At 36.0% G+C, this 19,722-nt stretch overlaps 6 protein-coding genes across 6 annotated transcripts; 4 read left to right on the plus strand and 2 right to left on the minus strand.

The window, feature by feature from the left end:
* Nucleotides 1-19: 19 nt before the first annotated feature.
* Nucleotides 20-1,729, plus strand: EV154DRAFT_554285 (uncharacterized protein). Its single transcript, XM_051605177.1, has 3 exons — nt 20-655; nt 718-906; nt 1,165-1,729. Exons 1-3 carry the CDS (start codon nt 101-103, stop codon nt 1,507-1,509), a joined length of 1,089 nt encoding a protein of 362 aa, XP_051454343.1. The 5' UTR covers nt 20-100; the 3' UTR covers nt 1,510-1,729.
* Nucleotides 1,730-2,078: 349 nt separating this feature from the next.
* Nucleotides 2,079-3,272, plus strand: EV154DRAFT_605263 (uncharacterized protein). The gene is made up of 3 exons (XM_051607459.1): nt 2,079-2,298; nt 2,390-2,569; nt 2,628-3,272. The coding sequence occupies exons 1-3, from the start codon at nt 2,166-2,168 to the stop codon at nt 3,107-3,109; spliced, it is 795 nt and encodes a 264-aa protein (XP_051454344.1). The 5' UTR covers nt 2,079-2,165; the 3' UTR covers nt 3,110-3,272.
* A 962-nt stretch (nt 3,273-4,234) lies between these two features.
* EV154DRAFT_327754 (uncharacterized protein) lies at nt 4,235-6,288 on the plus strand. Its single transcript, XM_051594981.1, has 6 exons — nt 4,235-4,535; nt 4,597-4,703; nt 4,773-5,059; nt 5,124-5,233; nt 5,290-6,110; nt 6,163-6,288. Exons 1-6 carry the CDS (start codon nt 4,411-4,413, stop codon nt 6,249-6,251), a joined length of 1,539 nt encoding a protein of 512 aa, XP_051454345.1. The 5' UTR covers nt 4,235-4,410; the 3' UTR covers nt 6,252-6,288.
* A 2,002-nt stretch (nt 6,289-8,290) lies between these two features.
* On the minus strand, nt 8,291-8,936 carry EV154DRAFT_484645 (uncharacterized protein; the record flags this gene model as incomplete). The annotated part of the gene is made up of 3 exons (XM_051598677.1): nt 8,291-8,432; nt 8,507-8,612; nt 8,693-8,936. 3 exons carry the CDS (start codon nt 8,934-8,936, stop codon nt 8,291-8,293), a joined length of 492 nt encoding a protein of 163 aa, XP_051454346.1.
* A 5,138-nt stretch (nt 8,937-14,074) lies between these two features.
* Nucleotides 14,075-17,979, plus strand: EV154DRAFT_327800 (CNH domain-containing protein). The gene is made up of 7 exons (XM_051594982.1): nt 14,075-14,369; nt 14,458-14,859; nt 14,930-16,583; nt 16,652-16,807; nt 16,880-17,462; nt 17,533-17,641; nt 17,703-17,979. The coding sequence occupies exons 1-7, from the start codon at nt 14,175-14,177 to the stop codon at nt 17,874-17,876; spliced, it is 3,273 nt and encodes a 1,090-aa protein (XP_051454347.1). The 5' UTR covers nt 14,075-14,174; the 3' UTR covers nt 17,877-17,979.
* EV154DRAFT_448795 (acyl-CoA N-acyltransferase) lies at nt 17,943-18,574 on the minus strand (the record flags this gene model as incomplete). The annotated part of the gene is made up of 2 exons (XM_051597166.1): nt 18,111-18,574; nt 17,943-18,055 (listed from the first exon to the last, which is right to left on the minus strand). Exons 1-2 carry the CDS (start codon nt 18,547-18,549, stop codon nt 17,943-17,945), a joined length of 552 nt encoding a protein of 183 aa, XP_051454348.1. The 5' UTR covers nt 18,550-18,574.
* Nucleotides 18,575-19,722: the final 1,148 nt, after the last annotated feature.

Genomic DNA, 19,722 nt, shown 5'->3' on the forward strand with positions numbered 1-19,722 from the left:
TTTAAACTTCTTTTTTTTTTTTTGTTTCCTTCTTTATATCCATAAAAAAAAAACCCTTCTTTTATCATATCCCTTCACAGTCATTTTAAGATTAAAAAGCATGCGTCTTACACATTCCTCTCTTTTAGCAATTACTGCTATCACCTCAACTTTATTGTTCCAGCAGGTCAATTCTGAATCTCCTAGTGACCTTTCTTCTCCTGTCGTGCTTGAGTCGGCCCTGGTTGGTCGCAACAGCATGTGGAAGAGCGAGATTGAAAAGAGATGCCGCAATAAGTCACATAAACACAAGTCAGTCACCAAAAGATCAACATCAAAGGTTCATAAAAAGTCAAAGAAATCTTCTACTAAGAAGAAGACTACCAAAAAGACTACCAAAAAGACCACCAAAAAGACCACCAAGAAGACTACTAAGAAGACTACTAAAAAATCATCTACCAAAAAGAAGACTTCTACCAAAAAGAAGACTACCAAAAAGACCACCAAGAAAACCACCAAGAAGACTACTAAGAAGACTACTAAGAAAACCACTACCAAGAAGAATGCTGGTGGATCTAGCAGTACCGGAAAATACTCTGGTGATGGTACCTACTATGGAACAGGATTAGGCTCTTGTGGCTGGGACGCAAAAGACACTGATTTGATTGCTGCTTTGGTAATAATACAACAAAATAACAAATATTTAATTTTAAATTAACTCTATTATTGTTTATTTAGAATGCTCCACAAATGAAAAATGGTGCTAACCCTAATAACAATCCTCTTTGTGGTAAATACATCAATGTCCATGGTCCCAATGGCAGCGTAAAGGTTAAAATTGTTGATACTTGTCCTCCTTGTAAATCCGGCGATGTTGATTTAAGTCCTGGTGCTTTCGGCAAAATTGGTGACTTTGCAAAGGGCCGAGTAAGTTGACAATTAAGCATCAATCACCGACAATAAGATTAACCTTTTTTTTTTTTTTCGTTCTTCTCTAGATTCCTATCACTTGGGATTGGGCATAAATCACCTCATTTTTTTTAACCAAAAAAAAAAAAAAAAAACTTGTATTTCTTTCATAAGCTAGTCTTTGTAATTAATAAAAAAATCTTTTTTGTTCAACATTAAAAAAAACTAGTCATTATCAAGTTTTATTGTTCAAGGGTCATTTTTTTAGGCTAATAGATGCACAAGGTGGCTGATACAAACTCCTCGTTAATTATCTTACACAGAATCTGTAACATAATTAACCAGATCAGACCATGCATTTTAATTGTTCTGGTAACCATGACGATGGAATCATCTATAAATTTACGGAACCCCCTGTCAGACATAAAACCCTTAATGTTTGAACGTCTTCCGGATCCCGTCACACGAAAAAGACCTTCTCGTACGCTCCTTCTTTCATACTCACTTCGCCCTCTTGATGCAAAGAAGTTTAATTATCTAGAAAGATCATGGTGTAACAATAACACTATGCTAAAACGATCAGATCTCTTTTTCGAGATTATAAACAGTCTGGGTCTTTAAATTTGGTCCCTGACCAAAAACGAAACTTGATTTGGCAGAATGATTAGAAGAACTTAACACCTCTCGGCATATTTCTTATTTTAGGCCCCTATATTTTATTGTGGCACATACTGCCCTGACCGAGATGGGATCAATTTGAATTATTATTTTTGATTGGGTGAGAATGCCACGTGTAATTCACCTACCTTACTTAAATCTGCAAGGTAGAAAATTCTCTCTCTTTTTTTTTTTTATCAAAAAAAAAAAAAGTCTTTATTGTTACAAAGATTTTGTGTATCACAAAAAAATTAACGAATTACACACTAGTGTCTTTGAAAGAACAATACCTTATTTTTCTCAACGAAAAGTTAAAAAGTCAAAGCAAGAAAAACTGAAAAAAAATAATAATAAATAAAAAACATGCTTTATAGTGAACTACAAACACTACACTATTTTTACATATGATTCTAACAAAAGGAGAAAAAAAAAAAACTACTTTTCATTATGTTATTACAAACAGTTTAAAAAAATTAAATAAATTAACAATTACCAATTTTTTTTTTCTCTTCTTCTTTTCTTCTTGATTGGTCTTTTTTTTTCTTCTTCTTTCCCTTTACTTTTTTTTTTTGTATAATTATCTCTCCTGGAAAAGCAGCTTTTCCGGACAAAAAGGGCAAATGGTATATGACAACAAAAATTGCTCAAATCAGCTTGAGACTTCCTACACAAACATCGATATGAATATAACAAATGAACACATTGAAACGAATACCACAAGCAAACGTCGAAGCCAGGTTAAAAATGCATGTGGTATGTATCCTCTTGTACATTTAATTGTCTGTTACACGAATTTGGATTCACGTGTTGCATTTTCTAATTATAATTTTTTTTTCTTTACTAGTCAATTGCCAAAAAGCTTGTAAAAAATGCGATGAAGGAAGGCCTTGTCAACGATGTATAAAACTTGGCATTACCGACACATGCTTCGACTCACCCAGAAAAGAACGTAAAAAGGGTTTTAAAAGAGGCCCTTATCGAAAGAAGTCTGTTACTACGACACAGCAAACTAGCCTAAAAAAAGGTAACATCCTTTTAGAATGAAATCTAACTGTAATTTAATATTGAAAATCTATACTTAGAGTCATCAAGTTCTCCATTGTTTACAACAAGTATAATGGTAAAACAAGAACAGATATCTCCCGATATAAATCATGCAGAAGCTGTTTATAATATGAACAATGAATACTGCGATTATCCTACTGCATCCTCGGATACTAGCAACAGTCAATTGATGACTACACCAAATAATTACTATAGTAACAATACGCCAAGTGCTTATTTTTATTCAGCCTATGAAGAGTGTCCACAAGAAAGTTTTACAAACACCAGTGGTAGCTTACCAGAATGGACTTACACTGACACGGTTGAGCATCCACTGTATTACAATACACAAGAAGCTTCATCATTTGTAACCAAATTTGGTGACAATACAATATTTTTGCAGAGTGACAAATCTCACCATGACGATTCAATTTATAATGACCAACAATGGCTTGATAATTTATATTATTATCCTTCAAATATGATGTATATCAATACCAACCCTTCTTCTGCTAATTAGTCAAATATGCCCCCTCACGCAACCTATTTTTATTTTATTATGTTAGTGTATGAACTCTTCTTTTTTTTTTCTCTCTCTCTCTTATGCCCCTCCATACATATATCCCAAAAAATACGTCATGAATAAAATAAAAAAGTCATATAGTTTATTTGGCTCAAAATGTAGATATACCACGTTTTTTTTATTATTTATTACACCAGCCACGCTACTGTTCCCGTCTTTCATTATGACGTGCATTAACTAACAATCCAATTCATCTAATAGGTAGAGTCTCTAGCTTATGAAACACCCATATAAGAAGCTTATGCATGGGCATAATGTGTGATTTCTTAATCTACCAAATAAGGACGATATACAAGAAAGCTAAATTCCGAAAACTCTTGATTGTGCCACATTGATCGTTAAGGGGGCGGTATTTTCGTCATCTCCTACAGTAACTTCTATAGAAAATGCAACAAACAATTCTAAAATGCATGGTCCTACTTTCATTACAAAAAAAAAAAAAATGAAACGCCACTTGAGGGAGTTTTATTGCTTATATCATAGTACAGTTCCTCCTCCTGATATGTGCTTAAAGTAATGCTTATGTAAAGATAAAAAAAATAATATGACTTTAAATAGATTCATGCTTAATCCGACTGTGAGTAAAAATGACATGCCCAAAAAATACAAAAAAAAAAAGTGGCAAAGTCTTCTGTATCTTCTCTTTTAAATAATGCAAGTGATGGATTGATGTTACACCGATAGGATCAAGAACCCAGGATTACATTTCTTATTTTATGTTTTAACCTTGGCTCCCTGTAAAGATGATAAAGTGTACACCAAATACTCTTGATTTATACATGGAAGATAGTGGATTATTTGGTGTTTTCCATTCGTGCTGGGTAGATCTCTCTTTGCACACGATTGTTATCAGCGGGAAAAAAAAGGTGTTCCGATTGTATCCATCTCAGTTTGAAAAAAAATCTTGGGAGGACAATAACTTAAGAAAGTAAAAAGAAGAAGAAAAAAAAAACGAATGTTTATACATGTACACGTGGAAGTAAAAGAGAAGAACCAAGTGAATATACTTCAATGTTTATACGCGTGACTCTAAAGCGGAAATTTATTATTTATTTAAAAGGACTAAAAAAAAAGTTTCGGCTTTAATCACGTAAATCTAAGAGCCAGAATGTGACTGGTCTCGGGAAAAGGCGCAAAAAAAGAAAAAAAAAAATTGAGTAGTCTGTGCTCCCCGCGACACATCTCTTTTCTTTTTTTTTTATATATATATCTTTTTCCACATAAAATATACTAGATTAATGCCACAATATATTGGAGCTATCGACCAAGGAACAACGTCAACACGGTTTTTAATTTTCGATCAAAGTGGAAACCTAGTCACATCACATCAGTTAGAATTTGAACAAATATATCCTCGCCCAGGGTAAGAAAAGAGTTTGATATCTGTCTCCCATAAACTATACTGATACCCCCCGTTTCTTTAGTTGGATCGAACATGATCCTTACGATCTATTAGATTCAGCGATTCGCTGTGCTGATGAGGCTGTTAGAAAATTTGGTATGATGGGCCATGATATTCATGATTTAAAAGGTAAACTAGGAAGAAAACAATGCAAAAAAGTGGGACGTTAAATATTTTTTTTTTTTATTATCTAAACAGCCGTCGGTATTTGCAATCAAAGAGAAACAACGTTGGTGTGGGATCGTAAAACAGGAGAGCCATTCTACAACGCTATTGTTTGGGGTGATACACGTACAAATAACCTGGTGAAAGAATTGGCACAGAAAAAATCAAACATCGATGTTCAGGAAATTTGCGGTTTACCCATTCACAATTATTTCTCAGCCGTCAAAGTCAAATGGTTAATGGATAGAGTGCCAAAAGTAATGCATGCTGTCGAAAACGAAAGAGCCATGTTTGGTACAGTGGACACTTGGTTAATATGGGTAAACTATTTTCTCCCACCCCCACCCTAAAAAAAAATTATTACTCACATATATACAAAAAAAGAATCTGACAGGTGGTATTCAAGGTGGAAAACATATTACTGACGTAACAAATGCTAGTCGCACAATGTTTATGAATTTGAAATCGCGTCAATGGGATCAGCGTCTTTTAGAGTAAATTTTTTTATTTATTTGCGTTAATGCATATGGGATACTCATACCTTTCATAGTTTCTTCGGTGTGCCATCTCACATGTTACCAACAATCGTTTCATCTGCAGAAAATTATGGTAAAATGCAATGGGGCCCTCTGGAAGGTGTCCCAATCATGGGTTGTTTGGGTGATCAACAAGCTGCTTTAGTTGGACAAAAGTGCTTTGATGTTGGAGAGGCAAAAAATACATATGGTACAGGTGCCTTTTTATTAATGAATGTGGGTGAGGCACCAGTAATATCAAAAAGTGGTTTGTTATCTACCGTTGGATACCAATTTGGTCCTGGCGGTCCTGTTGCGTACGCTTTAGAAGGATCCATCAGTGTTGCCGGAGCTGCTGTAAAATGGTTACGTGATAATCTCGAATTAATCAAGACGTCGGATGAGATTGATGCATTAGCTGCCAAAGTTAAATCCACAGGTGGTGTCTTTTTTGTTACTGCCTTTTCTGGTCTTTTCTCTCCTTACTGGCGTGATGATGCTCGTGGTACATTGGTCGGTTTAACACAATACACAAATAAATCTCACATTGCAAGAGCCACACTTGAAGCTGTGTGCTTTTCAACTCGTGCTATACTAGAAGCAATGAAAGCAGACGGAGACGTGCCACTTAAAATATTAAAGGCGGATGGCGGCATGTCAAATTCAGATCAATGCATGCAGATCCAAGCCGATGTTTTAGGTATACCCGTGCTTCGTCCTGGTATGCGTGACACCACTGCACTTGGTGCTGCCTACGCTGCGGGTTATGCTGCTGGAATTTGGAAGAGTATAGATGACATAAAAAAGGTTTCTGTTGATCGGGAAGATACTTTTAATGCTAAATGGAATGACGATGGTAAGAATTATAAAGTGCACATGAATGTATATAAACTAAGTTGTTTCAATAGATCGTGAACGTAAATATAAACAATGGGAAGAAGCAGTAGAAAGAAGCTTCGGTTGGACAGATGTTTACAAACCTGCAGATCATATCTAAAAAAAAAACATTCCCATCGTTACCTCCCTTGTTTCCATCATTTTGTAATTTTAATCGCTTGTATAATATACTCCTAATTTTCCCATGTACTTCTTTTACATACGATACACACAAGGTATTTTTCAAATAAAAAATTGAAGCTACAGGATGTACATAATACAAAACATGAAACCACATGCATCAAAAGCTTGGATGAAGGACTACTAACGATCATAGACACCAGTATCATATCCCTAAATCTGATCCAGATTCGAGCTCTGTGCCGACGTTTTTATTATTCTTCTTACGAGAGCCTTAATGATACACCCTAATCACGAAACTGTGTTAATAAGCTTAAATTTATCACAGGCAGACAAAACAAATATTCAAAAACTTAGACTTGGTGATTGTATTTGATATAAGTGCATGACTAGCATATATAAAACTACGTGTTGAACTGATCTAGCTAGGTTGCCGTCATATTCTTGGTAATAAAAGTGTATCCATGTCTATAGCACGTCTACATAACCGATAGTTTGGTTATCACATCAAAATAGATGTTTGGTACCAAAAATGTTCTATCATAAAGTTGCTCTTCTTGCTTCGTTATCCAGCCTTTATATTCATCTTTATGTACGTTCAACGTAATGATATCAGATTCAGAGAGTATTGGTTCAGTATTAGAAGTAAGACACTCATTTAAAAGATCGAGTGTTGTTCCCATATTAAAGAGAAAGGAGATGCCTTTTCACAGTAGCTCTATTTCAATGACCATATTGCCAAAATAGAATCAATAGAGATTTCAGAGAAACTCCAATACAAACTAAGCATTATTGTACATTTTCATTGATATTAAAAACCGAGAGATTGCTTAAAAGTCGGTATCACAATGTGGTGACTAGGAAAATATCAGCCCTCAGACTTTGAATCGAGTTGGGAATGGTTACGCTGCAATTGAATGCAGCCATCAGAGAAAAAAAAGGGGGTGGTCGCTACGTGCCTTTTTACCGCTGAAAAAATGCCTACCATGCCATGCGATGACTGCATTACCTCCAACTGTGCAGGGAGAAAACCGATTTTAGAGTAATTAAAGCTGGCTTTTGTCATTCTCAAGAAGGGAGGCCCTAGCTGAATATTATACCTCTGAAGCCCCATTCAATTGCATAAACAGTCTAGCCATTTTGGATGACTGTCAATTATGGAAGTTCTTTTATCGAGCCATACACGTTTAATAATCATGCAAATAACAAGGATGTATTCATACGCTATCAGAACATCTTATGTGGCAAATTTTGTAACTGGCTGAATAATTCATTTTGTATATGAATTGTGGTGATTTAACATTGGTTGTTAACAAGAGGTACTAGAAAGCTTGGGTTCATTTCTGGCTGATAGTTTACAAGGACGTTCACCAAATCCCCAGAATAAAGAGCAAAAACAATCTTTTTTTATTTCAAGAGCCCTATAATAAATATATAGATGGTAACACTATTTTGCATTGTGAATTGGCTTAGGTTTCTTCTAGATACTACTCATCATTGTTTCCGTTATAACAGGATTGCAAAAAGAAAATAGATAATAAAAAAAGAGCAGAGAGTATCCACAACGGAAATTGAGCCGCAAGTAAATAAAGTGTGTAATTTTACAAAGAAGGACAATAGGATGTATGTTAATTTTTAACCCATTTCACTCAAATGAGTAGTAAACATGCTTCCCTACACACAAGCAAAACATTGTCTGATTGCGACAAAGGCTACTTGAGTTGGTTACGTTCTTAGTTTTCAATGTCTCAATAGTCCAACTTTTAGTACAAGCATTCACATTATTGAGCTCCATTAAGATTAAACTTTTCTTGGTGGCTGTGATTGCTCCTTTTTGTACACCAAGATTACTTGACATTAACAAAGAAGAAAAAAACTATTGGTGCCAAAAAGATACCAGTCTTTTATTAAGGCTTTGTAAAATTTATGATGAGACTATAAGTCTTAATTATTATGGTCAAGTTAAAGGAAAAAAGAGAAAAAAATATAATTTATTTATTTTTTATGATATAAACTATGCTAATAAGTGCTTCTCCTAGTTCCCAGCATAAAATAGCTGGTTAACAGGCCAGACCACGAGAAGGTGGAAGCACATCCTGACCCAAAAAGTAAATTCCGATAAACCATCTTCAATACAGAACCTGATAATCCTACATGCCACCTACCCACAATGCGCAACATAAGAATCACCAGGACCAAATACCCCCTACACCATGTTGGGGTGGTGCTTTTTACCCTGGCAGTAGAAGCGTAGCAACCGCACCTGGACGAGTATTGGCTTTAAGGTTAACATTCCGTGTAGATGAGGTAACTGTCCAACAGGATGCCAATCTATGGCTGCCTATAGAATGCAATATCTCTAGCGTAGACGTAAACAAGGCAAAGCACTTACAAGATGCATTCGGGTACTAAACTTCCTACTGTCATCAGATCCCGACCAAATATAACAACCCACACCAATTCCAATGACCAAGAACGTATCGACTGGCTTCAAACGGCTACGACCATCCCACCGTCTAGTAACACGCTCTATATTCACCCTCCACCAAGCAACGGGTGTGGCACTAGTTTTAGTAAGAAGTTCCTGGAACAAAAGGCGACAAGCCCCAGTCAGATTGTTGTACTGAAATCCGAATGAAGCGATACAGACAACGACCAAGGCCATTGCCTAGCGACTTTGACAACCAGCAGACTCCTCAATGTAATCTTTTTAGGGATTACTACGGCCTTTGGAACACTGCCCGATCTGTAATGAAGTGGATAGATTTAACGGAAAACGAACAGAGTCGATAGTGTCATTCTTGTGCCGAGCCATGCTAACTTCTCTGTTCTAATGTTTAAAAAAGAATAAAAAGATAAAGGACGTTTTTTTCGCAGCAGTCTCCCTTTTATACCAAAAAAAAATTTTTTTTTTGTTTACTTTGTTGATCTTGTCTAGGCTACTTTTACAAACTTGATTTTTTTTGTCACTACTTTTTGAACATATGTGTTATCCTTTGAATAATCCGTGAAATCCTCACCTCATCTGTGTGCATATCATGGTTACTTTCTTCATTGGATGTCGAGAAAATGAGCATTGAAGTTTTGCTTTATCATGGGAGATGTTCTTTTTGTGCAACGGATTAAAAAAAAAAGATCGGCAAGATTAAACAATCTTTCACATGATTCCTTCAGCCCGTGTCCTCTTCATGATAAATTAAGTGTTTGAAACTAATTAAGGCCACGCCTATAGTTACATCGATCGAGTGCGGAGAACGCTTTCACCGCAAAATTTCAAGAACGATTTATTAAAAATTGACCGCAATCGCCATGATTGCGGTCAAAAATTGACCATATCGCATTTTTGGCGATAATATCCAATTTTGACCGCAATCGCCTAAGTTTAACTCCGAAAAAAAAACAAATAGCTTCAAATATTGATTTTGCTATCCTTAGAGGTTAAAAAATATTTATTAGAATAATTTAGTCGAAAAAAATAGTTCTTTACGACAATTATTGATGATTTTATAAGAGAAACAAAACGGATGATTTGGTTCATGGACTGGGTTTGAGATTTTGTATCACGTCAGATATTTTTTTTTTATTTTGTATAAAAAAAATCTTCTATTTTTTCTTAGAAATAAAATCTTTTCTTTTCTTTCCCCAACAATATTTTTTTGTATTTAGCTTTGATGTATGTGTATGACAATACAATTTTTTTTGTAAATATAGAGGTGTCCAGCCCCCATCCCATCCCTAAACATAAGGTAAACCAGTTAGTGGACTTCTGGCATCCGTGAAGGTAAGTTCAATATTCTTCTGTGCAACTAACTAAACCTGCTCTTTTTGATTGTAACCATTCAATTGTAATGTAAGCCAGTGATTATATTTGATTGTATTATACTCTAACACTGTAGTCTATAGATATAATGCATAGAAAACTCTCGCTAGGCTAGGCTAAGGTAAATAAATAAGTGATTGTGACCTGTGTAAGCCGCCCATTAATAATTTTAATTATAGATATGTAGCTTTTCTATTCGTATAATACTCTTACGTATCAATACAAAGCACGCGATAGGATAAGGTAAATAAAATAGCACTGTAATCTACATAAGCCACCCACTAATATTTTTAATTTTAGGTATGTAGCTTTTCTATTTGTATAATACCCTTCCATTTTACCTGTAATTTCACCTCATAATCCATAATCCCTTTTGCCGTTATTATTTTATAAACATTTAATAAAATTATTCATAACATAAACACATAACTGTTCATAATACAAGGGTATAAAATTTGATAAGCAAGGGATAATTTAAGGATACCGCTGAAATACGGCCAATAATAGTATCGCATTCTTGATAAATACGGCCAAAAAGTGTAGAAATTGATCGCATTCGCGAAGATTACGGTCAAAAAGTGAAGAAATTGATCGCATTCGCGAAGATTACGGTCAAAAAGTGTGAAAATTGACCGCCATCGCCGCGATTACGGTGAGAAAAATGACCGCCATCGCGGCGATTGCGGTCAAAAATTCATCGCATTTTTGCTGGTTATTATTTGATCAAAAATTGACCGCGATAGAAATTTTGCGGTGTTTTGCATCCATGCTACTCTTTATGCTATCATCTTCCAATATATTTTTTAAAAGGTATACTAGCGTAAATAGCGCCTCTCTAAGACGATGGGAAATCTATCGGAAACCTACTACTTATATAAGCATTCAGGTATCTCGCTGGAGATCTCTCGATTTATTAAATAACAATATGACCCCAAAATCCTACATCTAAATAATCTTACAGGTTAAACACTCTAAACGGAAGGTCCGATTTGACTAAAGTTTAGGTTACAAGATGTTACATAATTCTAAGAGTAATTTTTATAACTATCCTCTGACCAAAACAGTGACACTGTATCTGAATTCAATGAAGTGTTTTATCTTTACCTTCAAAATTTGTCAACGTGGGTGTATAGTCGGTTGTGCTGAAATATTCAGCTAACGTTGATAAAATGAAATATCACTTTCTACTGCGATAATATAACTATCATCAAAGGAGCTGAAGTCTACTAAAAATAATTCTACTGGTTTGAGGTAAACATTACATTACTGATCCAGAACAATCCATTATAATTCCGCACATCAATATTTGATCTCGTCATATGATGTTATATGTTTTATTGACTAATATTGACATCATGTACTTTACAAGACTTTCTATTCTCACCTGTACGCTGATGTTTATCTGTATGCTTGTTTTCATGAAGAGTTATCCACTTCATTTATCTTTTATGGTATTTCTATATACTTCGTATAAAGTGATGTCGCAACGCACTGTATTGCTCATGCCTTTTCTTTTTTTTATTCCTTAAACAAAAAAAACATCGCAACCGACTTCCGACCAGCGTTTCAGCCTTAAACCAGTTTAATTATGGACTGTGTAAATAAAAAATGAGCCACGTGAAGGTTATGTATTATTTTAAAGGTATTTACACTTCGTTCTCTCATCTTTATTTTCAACTTATACTACTAATCTTCTTAATATGCAAACCTTTACAAACTTCTTCAAATCTTCCTAACTTTATAAATATCATCAAATCTTCCCAGGACTCTGCAAACCTATAGTCTATTTCAAAGCACGTAACTCTTGTCGAGTCTCTCTAAAGGTTATCCAAAGCCTCTGAAACTCTAAAACCCTCGTCAAATATTCTCATCTTGTGTCAAGCCTCTTCAAAACTCCCCTCCAAGACTCTGAAAATCTCTTAAACTGGCGTCAAGCCTCTTCAAAACTCCCCTCCAAGACTCTGCAAATCTCTCAAACTCGCGTCAAGGCTATGCTATCTTACCTTCATCTAAAGTTCCAAGAATTTAAGGCAGCTGTTCTACTTCTGGTCTTCTTTTATTCACGGTACAGTATAAGCTAGTGGCCTTGTGTGGCTAAATCCGGTGAGAGCTTGTAGCTGTAGTCACGATTTAGATATGTGCTCCAGGGCTTAGGAGGCTAACAATCCGTTAGTGTAGGCAAAGATCCCCTGGTGGTAGTCTCCACATAGTTACGATTATAATATTCCCTGCGAATGGGGAATACCCTGCGAACTGGGGTTAAGTTTAATGAGTAGTTTTTTTTAGAACAGCTTGTCTTTTTCTCCTCTGGTTCTTGGTGACTCTCGGATGGTCTCTTTATTTCGCCTTATTCCATACAAAACTTTTCCCATCTTTTATTTTTTACACATTAATCTCAATAAATATTATTTAATTATTTTACTTTATTATTTATTATGCTGTTAATGACATTAGAAATTTATTTTTTGAGCAAAGCAAAGGACCCTAAAAAAAAAAAAAAATATATATATTGAAACTCCGTACAAGCAACAAAAGTGACAGACGTCTGGAACTTTGATATTGCAATACCCGCATACTTTAAAAGTGCATTAAGGTATAAAGAAGCACGTCAGCTATACTCTCATTCATGTTGTTTAACGATTAATTACTGCCGATGAAAAAAGTTGCTTTACTTAAAACTCTTCCTCTTCAACTGAAGCTCACCTTAGAACAACTTTATGCAACATTAAGCCTTTCATTGCAGACCCACACAAGGAGCGGAAGCCTCAACGAGCTGTTTTTACTTATCCAGTTATCATTTTTTCCCTAATGTGTTACAATATGATGATTATCAGCTAAAACAAAAACCACTTTATAGTGAGAATGGCCGACCTTTTTAAAATGGTAAAATTTAACGTGACAACTGAAATAGAATCATCATCTGCTGGATCTTTTATGATGTCTTTCTAGTTTGTAAGGTTCATGATACATATGGTCATAAGTTTTCAGTCATTGGATGAATCTAAAAAATCATATCATCGTGATCACTTGGGCCCATTGTGAAATTATGTAAATTTTAGAAAGAGAACAATGTCCCCCCAGTCAATCAATTCAGAGTTGTTTGGTGTCTGTATTTTAAACTGATAAATCTCGCCATTTTGGATTACAAGCTTTTTTGTTTTAATCGCCATTTTTAGTAGAGTAATAAGCATTGTTAAAAAAAAAATTTAAAAAAATAAAAAAATAAAATGATCATCATGAAGCTTTTTTGCTATAAACCACGGTTGATCGATTAGATAGAAGGATGTTTCAGATAATCTGGCTTATCACGGAAGGATGGATGTGTATGATGAACAAATAACGTCAGATTTAATAAAGAAGTATGACGCCCGTTATTTTCGGTGTACCCATTGTGTTGGTTTTTCTAATATTCCATCATGTTCCATACACAAAACCTTTTTGATAACGAACGAAAAACAATTCGGCTTTTTATTTTTTTATTGTGTGCTTTGTTGGGTAGCACATTTTTTGTGTGACCCTTCTAATGAGGACATATTGAAATGCAGCTCCCATTGACGGGAAAGAAGTATTTTGTTTACCCATAAATTGTATATGATTATACATTAATTCAAAAAAAACCAACAAAATCTGACAGTCCATGTGTCTTCCCCATATAACGTAAGGATAACATATACACACTAGTGCATACGACGATAAGAATAATACCGATTTTCGGATAAATGTCCCCTACAGGGTGCTTTTATATAATATGTATATGAGAGACTTAATAAACACATATTTCAGCAGTGCCTATATGAATTAGACCCTGTCTAATCAATCAAAGCACGGGTCTGTTTGAAACTGGGGTGATTAACCATGGAAACCTTTAAATTGACCCGGCTCAAAGTATATGTGCCAAGTCTCCAGCAGTCACGAAACAGGTAAATGTTTTTGTTTTACCGCAAACATGCACAGACTTTTTTTTTTTTTTTAATCTCTTGTCAACAAAAAAAAAAAAAAAAAAGACTATAAAAAAGGCAGCCCTTTTTCTTTACCTTTCTTTTTTTTTTGTTTGTTTTTTATATATGCTATCATAGAATATAAATGTGGCCCATTAAAAAAGATAAGAAAGCGACAGTGGACAACTTGAATGGGGTAATGAGGGATGTGGACTCTTACATTAGCGAATTAAGCCAAGAAAGTGCCAACCACACGCCGACCAGAGCTCAATCATTACAGCAGCCTCAGAGAGCGTCTCCTCATGCAACGCATCGATCCAATACCACCCATCGACATTACGTAAGTCCATGATAATGAACGGAAAAGGAAAAATACAAAAAAGGGCTGAATTATTCAATTGAGAAGGTTTTTCTTTTCCCTTTTTTAGAAGATCAACGAGACACCACAATCCACTTTATCTTCGCCGATATTTACCACTGAGAATGGACATCAGCCACTATCATCATCGGGTGTACGACCGGCTTTAGGAGCCGCCACTTTTGTGGAACCTGGTTTATCAAATCATCATCATTCTGACTATGTAAATACCTATTTAAACAAACAACAGGAAGTCACTTCCACTCCAAGACCCACCATCATCACCACAAAAGAATTCGATCCATCCTCTACCTCAGATACATCCACACCCATCACTTCATTTCCTCCAGATCTGGCTTTACTCTCTGCTCTCAGTAAAGCCTTCTTAAGGCGAATCAGAGGATTGGAAAACGTGAGAGACTTATTTTGTGCCAATGAATATCCTGAATCATTTACCGGCCAAGAAGCCATTGTAAGTCTTACCCCTTCTCCTTCAAACAACATTAATACATATTTATGCTCACACACACACACATACATAGAAAATGTTAAGAGATTTATTAGACGGCGTTCCTGTACATTATTGCATAAAACTAGCGAATATCCTAATGAAGGCAACACCACCTCTTTTCGAGCCAATTCATTATTCACAAAAGTCCATTATCCAGGGTGCACTTTTCAACTCACCCGATGAATACTATACATTACAAGAAGACATGTCAGATGAGGATGTTCCTACCGGCATCTTGACAGGCTTATTGCCATGTTATAGCTACATGTGTTTACCTGGGAAACCAGGATGTTATGCATACGCATGCCCTAACAAACCGGGAAATTTCACCACAGCATCAGAGGCACGTACTGCCAGTCGACCTTCATCCACCGAGCATATGCTTTCATCTGGCGCTGAAGGATGGGTAGCTGCTAAACATCAGATTGCTTGGGCTCAACGCGTGCCCAAAGTCCTTTTACGCAGTCTGTCAAAGAAGGAAGTAGCTCGACAAGAAGCCATCAATGAAATGATTTATTCGGAAGAAATCTACAAAAATGACCTGGACACTTTATCCCAAGTCATTGTCACGCCCTTGTTAACCAAATCCACCATCATCTCCTCTCGTAAGAAACGGGAGCAGTTTGTAAGGGAAGTGTTTGGAAATTATACAGAACTAAATGAGGTGAGTTCGGCCATGTATAAGGATTTATTGGATTTACAGCATGAAAATGATTATGTCCCCATGGTAGGCGATACTTTGATCAAACATTTCGCTTACTTTGAAGATCCCTTTTCACAATACTGTCCCCGTGTGTCGTTGGCAGAATATCTGGTGAAATCAGAGGAGAGAAACAATCCGGATTTTGAAAGATTTATAGTTCAGGTTGAAAAGAGTAAGAGAATGCGTAGGTTGCCGTTTCGCCATTTCTTGTTAAACCCTGTCACTCGTATGCAAAGATATCCACTCTTGATCAGCGCCATCTTGAAAAAAACCGATAAAGAGCATCCCGATCACGCTTATCTCGTCAAATGTTTGGATATGGTGAAAAAAGTCGCCTTTCAATGTGACGCATTAGCAGAACTTTTCAAAAAACGTGTAGAGATCTTACGTATCAATGATATGATCACATTTAAGCAGGGCGAATTTCAAGATTTACAATTGACGGATCCTCAACGAAGACTATATTATCAGGGAGATATCAAGAGACGTAGTAACGGTATCGAAGTCACTGAAAAGTCCGATATACACATCTTTGTCTTTGATCATTTACTTCTCATGACAAAACTGCGAAAATCTGCTTCGGTCACTGACGTATACCGTGTCTGGAGAAGACCCATCCCGTTACAAATGTTATATATCGGCACTGCCAATGATACGACCATCCACGCCACCTCTACCACACGAAATTTACTCTCCAATTCAACCACAGGATACCTGCATGGGTCTTCATTCTCTTACAGTGGATTCGTGCCTTTAACTTTACATCATTTGGGTCAAAGAGGTGGGGTCTATACTTTCTCTTGCTTGCCCGAGGAAAAACAAAAATGGATAGTAGCGATTGATGAAGCCAAGACTGCGTTAAAGAAACGTCTTGGTGAGAATGTGTATGATGTTATTACATTGGATGATACTTCCTTTCGCTCGGTGGCTTTACCTAATACTACAGTAAAACAAGGCAAAGTGAATTGTACTGTTCCATTCGGTAAGTTTTGAATGTAACATTCTTTCCCCCCCCCCTCTTCTCACCCTTTTAATTCACACTTTATATAGTCACGATTCACGATGAACACAAAATTGCGGTTGGAACAGACACTGGTGTTTATTTCAAGAGTATAGACAGGGTTGGTATTCGGAAGGTGTTATCATGCGAAAATGTGACGCAGTTAGCTATTTTAGAAGAGTATCACATTTTGTTGGTATTGGCAGGTAATGATTATGAGAGAGAGAGAGAATACGATTAAGGGAGAAAAAAAAAACTAAACGGGAATGATGTGGTAGATAAAACTTTAAAGGCTTATCCTTTAGATCGTTTGGATTGTCCTACTGCAGCTAAAGGGAAATCGCCGGAACGCTTAGGACAGGAACTAGGACAACATGTGCATTTTTTCCAAGTCGGGTTCTGCAATGGAAAAGATCTAGTGATATTTAAAAAGAAGAAGAACACGATGAGTATTTTCACCTGTTTAGAGCCCATCTATGATTTACGAGATCCCAAGAATGAAAAGTACATTACTCAAAAGACGGGCTTTTTGATGACCAGCAGATCCAGTCATGCATGGTTTAAGAAATACAAGGAGTTCTATGTGGGCGCAGAAGCTACGAACATTCATTTCCTTAAATCCAAATTATTGATCGTCTGCGAACGAGGCTTTGAAATTATTGACCCTGAAAATCTAGGCGTGGGTGGCAGAGATATACCCGATAAAGGAGATCCGCAGTTTAATTTTGTACATCGTCAAGCGGATGCCCTGAAACCTTTGGCCATGTATCGTGTTCATGATAAGTTTTTGCTCTGCTATAACAAGTTTTCATTTTATGTAAATAATCGGAATGGTTCGCTTGTTCAAAGGGGTCCACAAAAGTAAGATGGAGGAACATTGTTTATAGTTGGTGTGCATCTACTAAAACCCTTTTTTATTTATTTATGATAGGTTACCGCTTTTATGCGAATGGGAAGGGAATCCTGAGAACATTGTATTTCAATATCCGTATGTGATTGCATTTGATCCACAGTTTATCGAAGTGCATCATGTCGATACTGTAAGTTATTAATAGAGAGAGTGGTATATATGTATACTAAAAGATGCCTGTATATATGTAGGGAAATCTTGTACAAATTATACCTGGCGATCAAATTCGATTGACACATTTCCAAACAAATGGTGACAAGACTGTGATACAAGGCTGTATGACACATTCACAACGACCTGAAATACAAAATATTTTTTACTTGAAGCTAAACCATTTACGCAACAATGCACGTAAATTTATTTAAAAGAAATAAAGAAGGATGGGAAGTGTGAATAGGGTATAATTTGTCTATGTGTGTTTATATTATTATCTACAAGTTAGATTTCTCTTGAGGGGGAATATACCAAGCCATTTGGCTTTCTTTGGGTGTGAAACCACACTTTTCGTAAAAGGGAATATTCTTTACTGCACAATCCAAAATCACTAAAAGCAAAAGTTAGTATAATGTGTTATCTTGAATCTATTTCATTAGCTTTACCTTTGTAGCAACCATTGGCTTGACCGATATATTTCAATGCCTCAATAATCTTGATGCCCAGCTTCTTACCCTGATGTGTGGAGTCAACCGCAATATCTTCAATATGACCAACGAGACCGTTCTTATGTACAAACTTGTGTTCGATCAAGATGGTTCCTGTAGCAGCAATACGATCTGTGCGTTCATCATTAATAGTGATGGTAAAGTAGGTATCATTGTGCTTCTTCATGAACTGAAACTGTGTGTTCCATGATTCAACAGTATGAGCACCCACTTCTGTCAAGACAGAGAGTACATCAAGGTAGCCTCGTTCGTAATCGTTGGCACGAAGAGGATAAAGTCGGTAACCGTCATGTAAGCTGGTTTGGACTTCGTTGGAGAGGTACTTTTCCTCGAATAAAACGTCTTCGTAGAATGATTCAGATTGTAAATTGAGCATCTTTTTTTTTTTTTTTTCTGTTTGTAATGGATAAAAAGCAAACAACCTTATTCTTTTTGGGCCCTCTTTTATATAGCAATGCCTCTCCGCGGAAAAAGGGTTTAAAAACAATCAATGGTTATATTTGGATCCGCGGAAAGCTTATTGGTTCTCCCCTCTTGAGCTATTTTTAGCTTCCCCTATACAACCAAAAATAAAAAAATAAAAAGGCTGCAGGCTAATAAATAAAAAAAACTCCCCGCGGAATAAATTCATGCAGTGTAATAAAAATAGGGTGTGATCAAATGAAACGTGTTGTATACGCACTAAAAGTGGATCATATTGAAATATGACGTCTCACACATTCATTGAAGTGAAAGGGGCGCGGGGTTCGGATACAAACAGGGAAGCTCACCATCATATTATTCTTTAAATTATACTACACAACCCACTCATTGCAAAATAACGAGGCGAATAAAACAAAAATGGCGTTATCACATTTGTATATATTTTACCAGCATCGTCATTCTAAACTTGTTGATATGGTGTAATCATGACACGTCTCATCCCGCTCCGGCAATAAAGTAATGGACCAAAGGAGATAAATCACAATAAATCCCTATTTGGAGATTCTGCAATTCACAGTGGCTCCCAAAGTTCACTTATTACCTTTATCCTAAGAAAGTTTGAATCATAATAAAAGCTATTTCGCCTCTATTCTTTATAAGTCTATAAATGTCCCCAGATTTAGGCTTTACAATCACATTGTTTTTTTGTTAACTAAAAGAGTCGTAAACTAGTTTTGTGTTAAAGGAACTTTATCCTGAATTCAGCGTACTTCTACTTCAATGATTGTCCAACCGCTCTAGATATACATTAATAGCTTACAATGACTAGTCTTCGTACAGAATAGAGTAAGGCTTCAGAAGTTATTCTTGGGTTTTCCTTTACCAGTAGTCTATCACAGAATACATGTCGTGTTGAGGTGCTATTCTGCATTCTTGGGTATACTTGACTTCTTTGCAGAGCATAATTGAAGGCGATTTAATCATTGCAAGACATAATTGGCAGTAGGAAAAAGGAACCTTTTTATATTGTTACTCTCGTTCTGCTAAACAAAACTATCTCGATAGCAATAGTACAACATCTTTGTTTACGTGAAGGTCTTTTTTTTCTAAAGGAAAACTACCTGTT

The sequence above is a fragment of the Mucor mucedo genome, assembly GCF_025094135.1.
Source record: "Mucor mucedo strain NRRL 3635 chromosome Unknown EV154scaffold_96, whole genome shotgun sequence".
NCBI lineage: Eukaryota > Fungi > Mucoromycota > Mucoromycetes > Mucorales > Mucoraceae > Mucor > Mucor mucedo.

What these genes read in the sequence shown, in the direction of transcription:
- EV154DRAFT_605263 (XM_051607459.1), top strand. Translation starts at nt 2,166, where the DNA reads ATGGTATATGACAACAAAAATTGCTCAAATCAGCTTGAGACTTCCTAC. An exon ending in CCAGGTTAAAAATGCATGTG is followed by an intron (nt 2,299 to 2,389) that starts GTATGTATCCTC and finishes TTTCTTTACTAG; the next exon opens with TCAATTGCCAAAAAGCTTGT. An exon ending in GCAAACTAGCCTAAAAAAAG is followed by an intron (nt 2,570 to 2,627) that starts GTAACATCCTTT and finishes ATCTATACTTAG; the next exon opens with AGTCATCAAGTTCTCCATTG.
- EV154DRAFT_327754 (XM_051594981.1), top strand. Translation starts at nt 4,411, where the DNA reads ATGCCACAATATATTGGAGCTATCGACCAAGGAACAACGTCAACACGG. An exon ending in TGGACACTTGGTTAATATGG is followed by an intron (nt 5,060 to 5,123) that starts GTAAACTATTTT and finishes ATACAAAAAAAG; the next exon opens with AATCTGACAGGTGGTATTCA. An exon ending in TGCTAAATGGAATGACGATG is followed by an intron (nt 6,111 to 6,162) that starts GTAAGAATTATA and finishes TTGTTTCAATAG; the next exon opens with ATCGTGAACGTAAATATAAA.
- EV154DRAFT_554285 (XM_051605177.1), top strand. Translation starts at nt 101, where the DNA reads ATGCGTCTTACACATTCCTCTCTTTTAGCAATTACTGCTATCACCTCA. An exon ending in CTGATTTGATTGCTGCTTTG is followed by an intron (nt 656 to 717) that starts GTAATAATACAA and finishes TTGTTTATTTAG; the next exon opens with AATGCTCCACAAATGAAAAA. An exon ending in GTGACTTTGCAAAGGGCCGA is followed by an intron (nt 907 to 1,164) that starts GTAAGTTGACAA and finishes TTAGGCTAATAG; the next exon opens with ATGCACAAGGTGGCTGATAC.
- EV154DRAFT_327800 (XM_051594982.1), top strand. Translation starts at nt 14,175, where the DNA reads ATGTGGCCCATTAAAAAAGATAAGAAAGCGACAGTGGACAACTTGAAT. An exon ending in ATACCACCCATCGACATTAC is followed by an intron (nt 14,370 to 14,457) that starts GTAAGTCCATGA and finishes TCCCTTTTTTAG; the next exon opens with AAGATCAACGAGACACCACA. An exon ending in TTACCGGCCAAGAAGCCATT is followed by an intron (nt 14,860 to 14,929) that starts GTAAGTCTTACC and finishes ACACATACATAG; the next exon opens with AAAATGTTAAGAGATTTATT.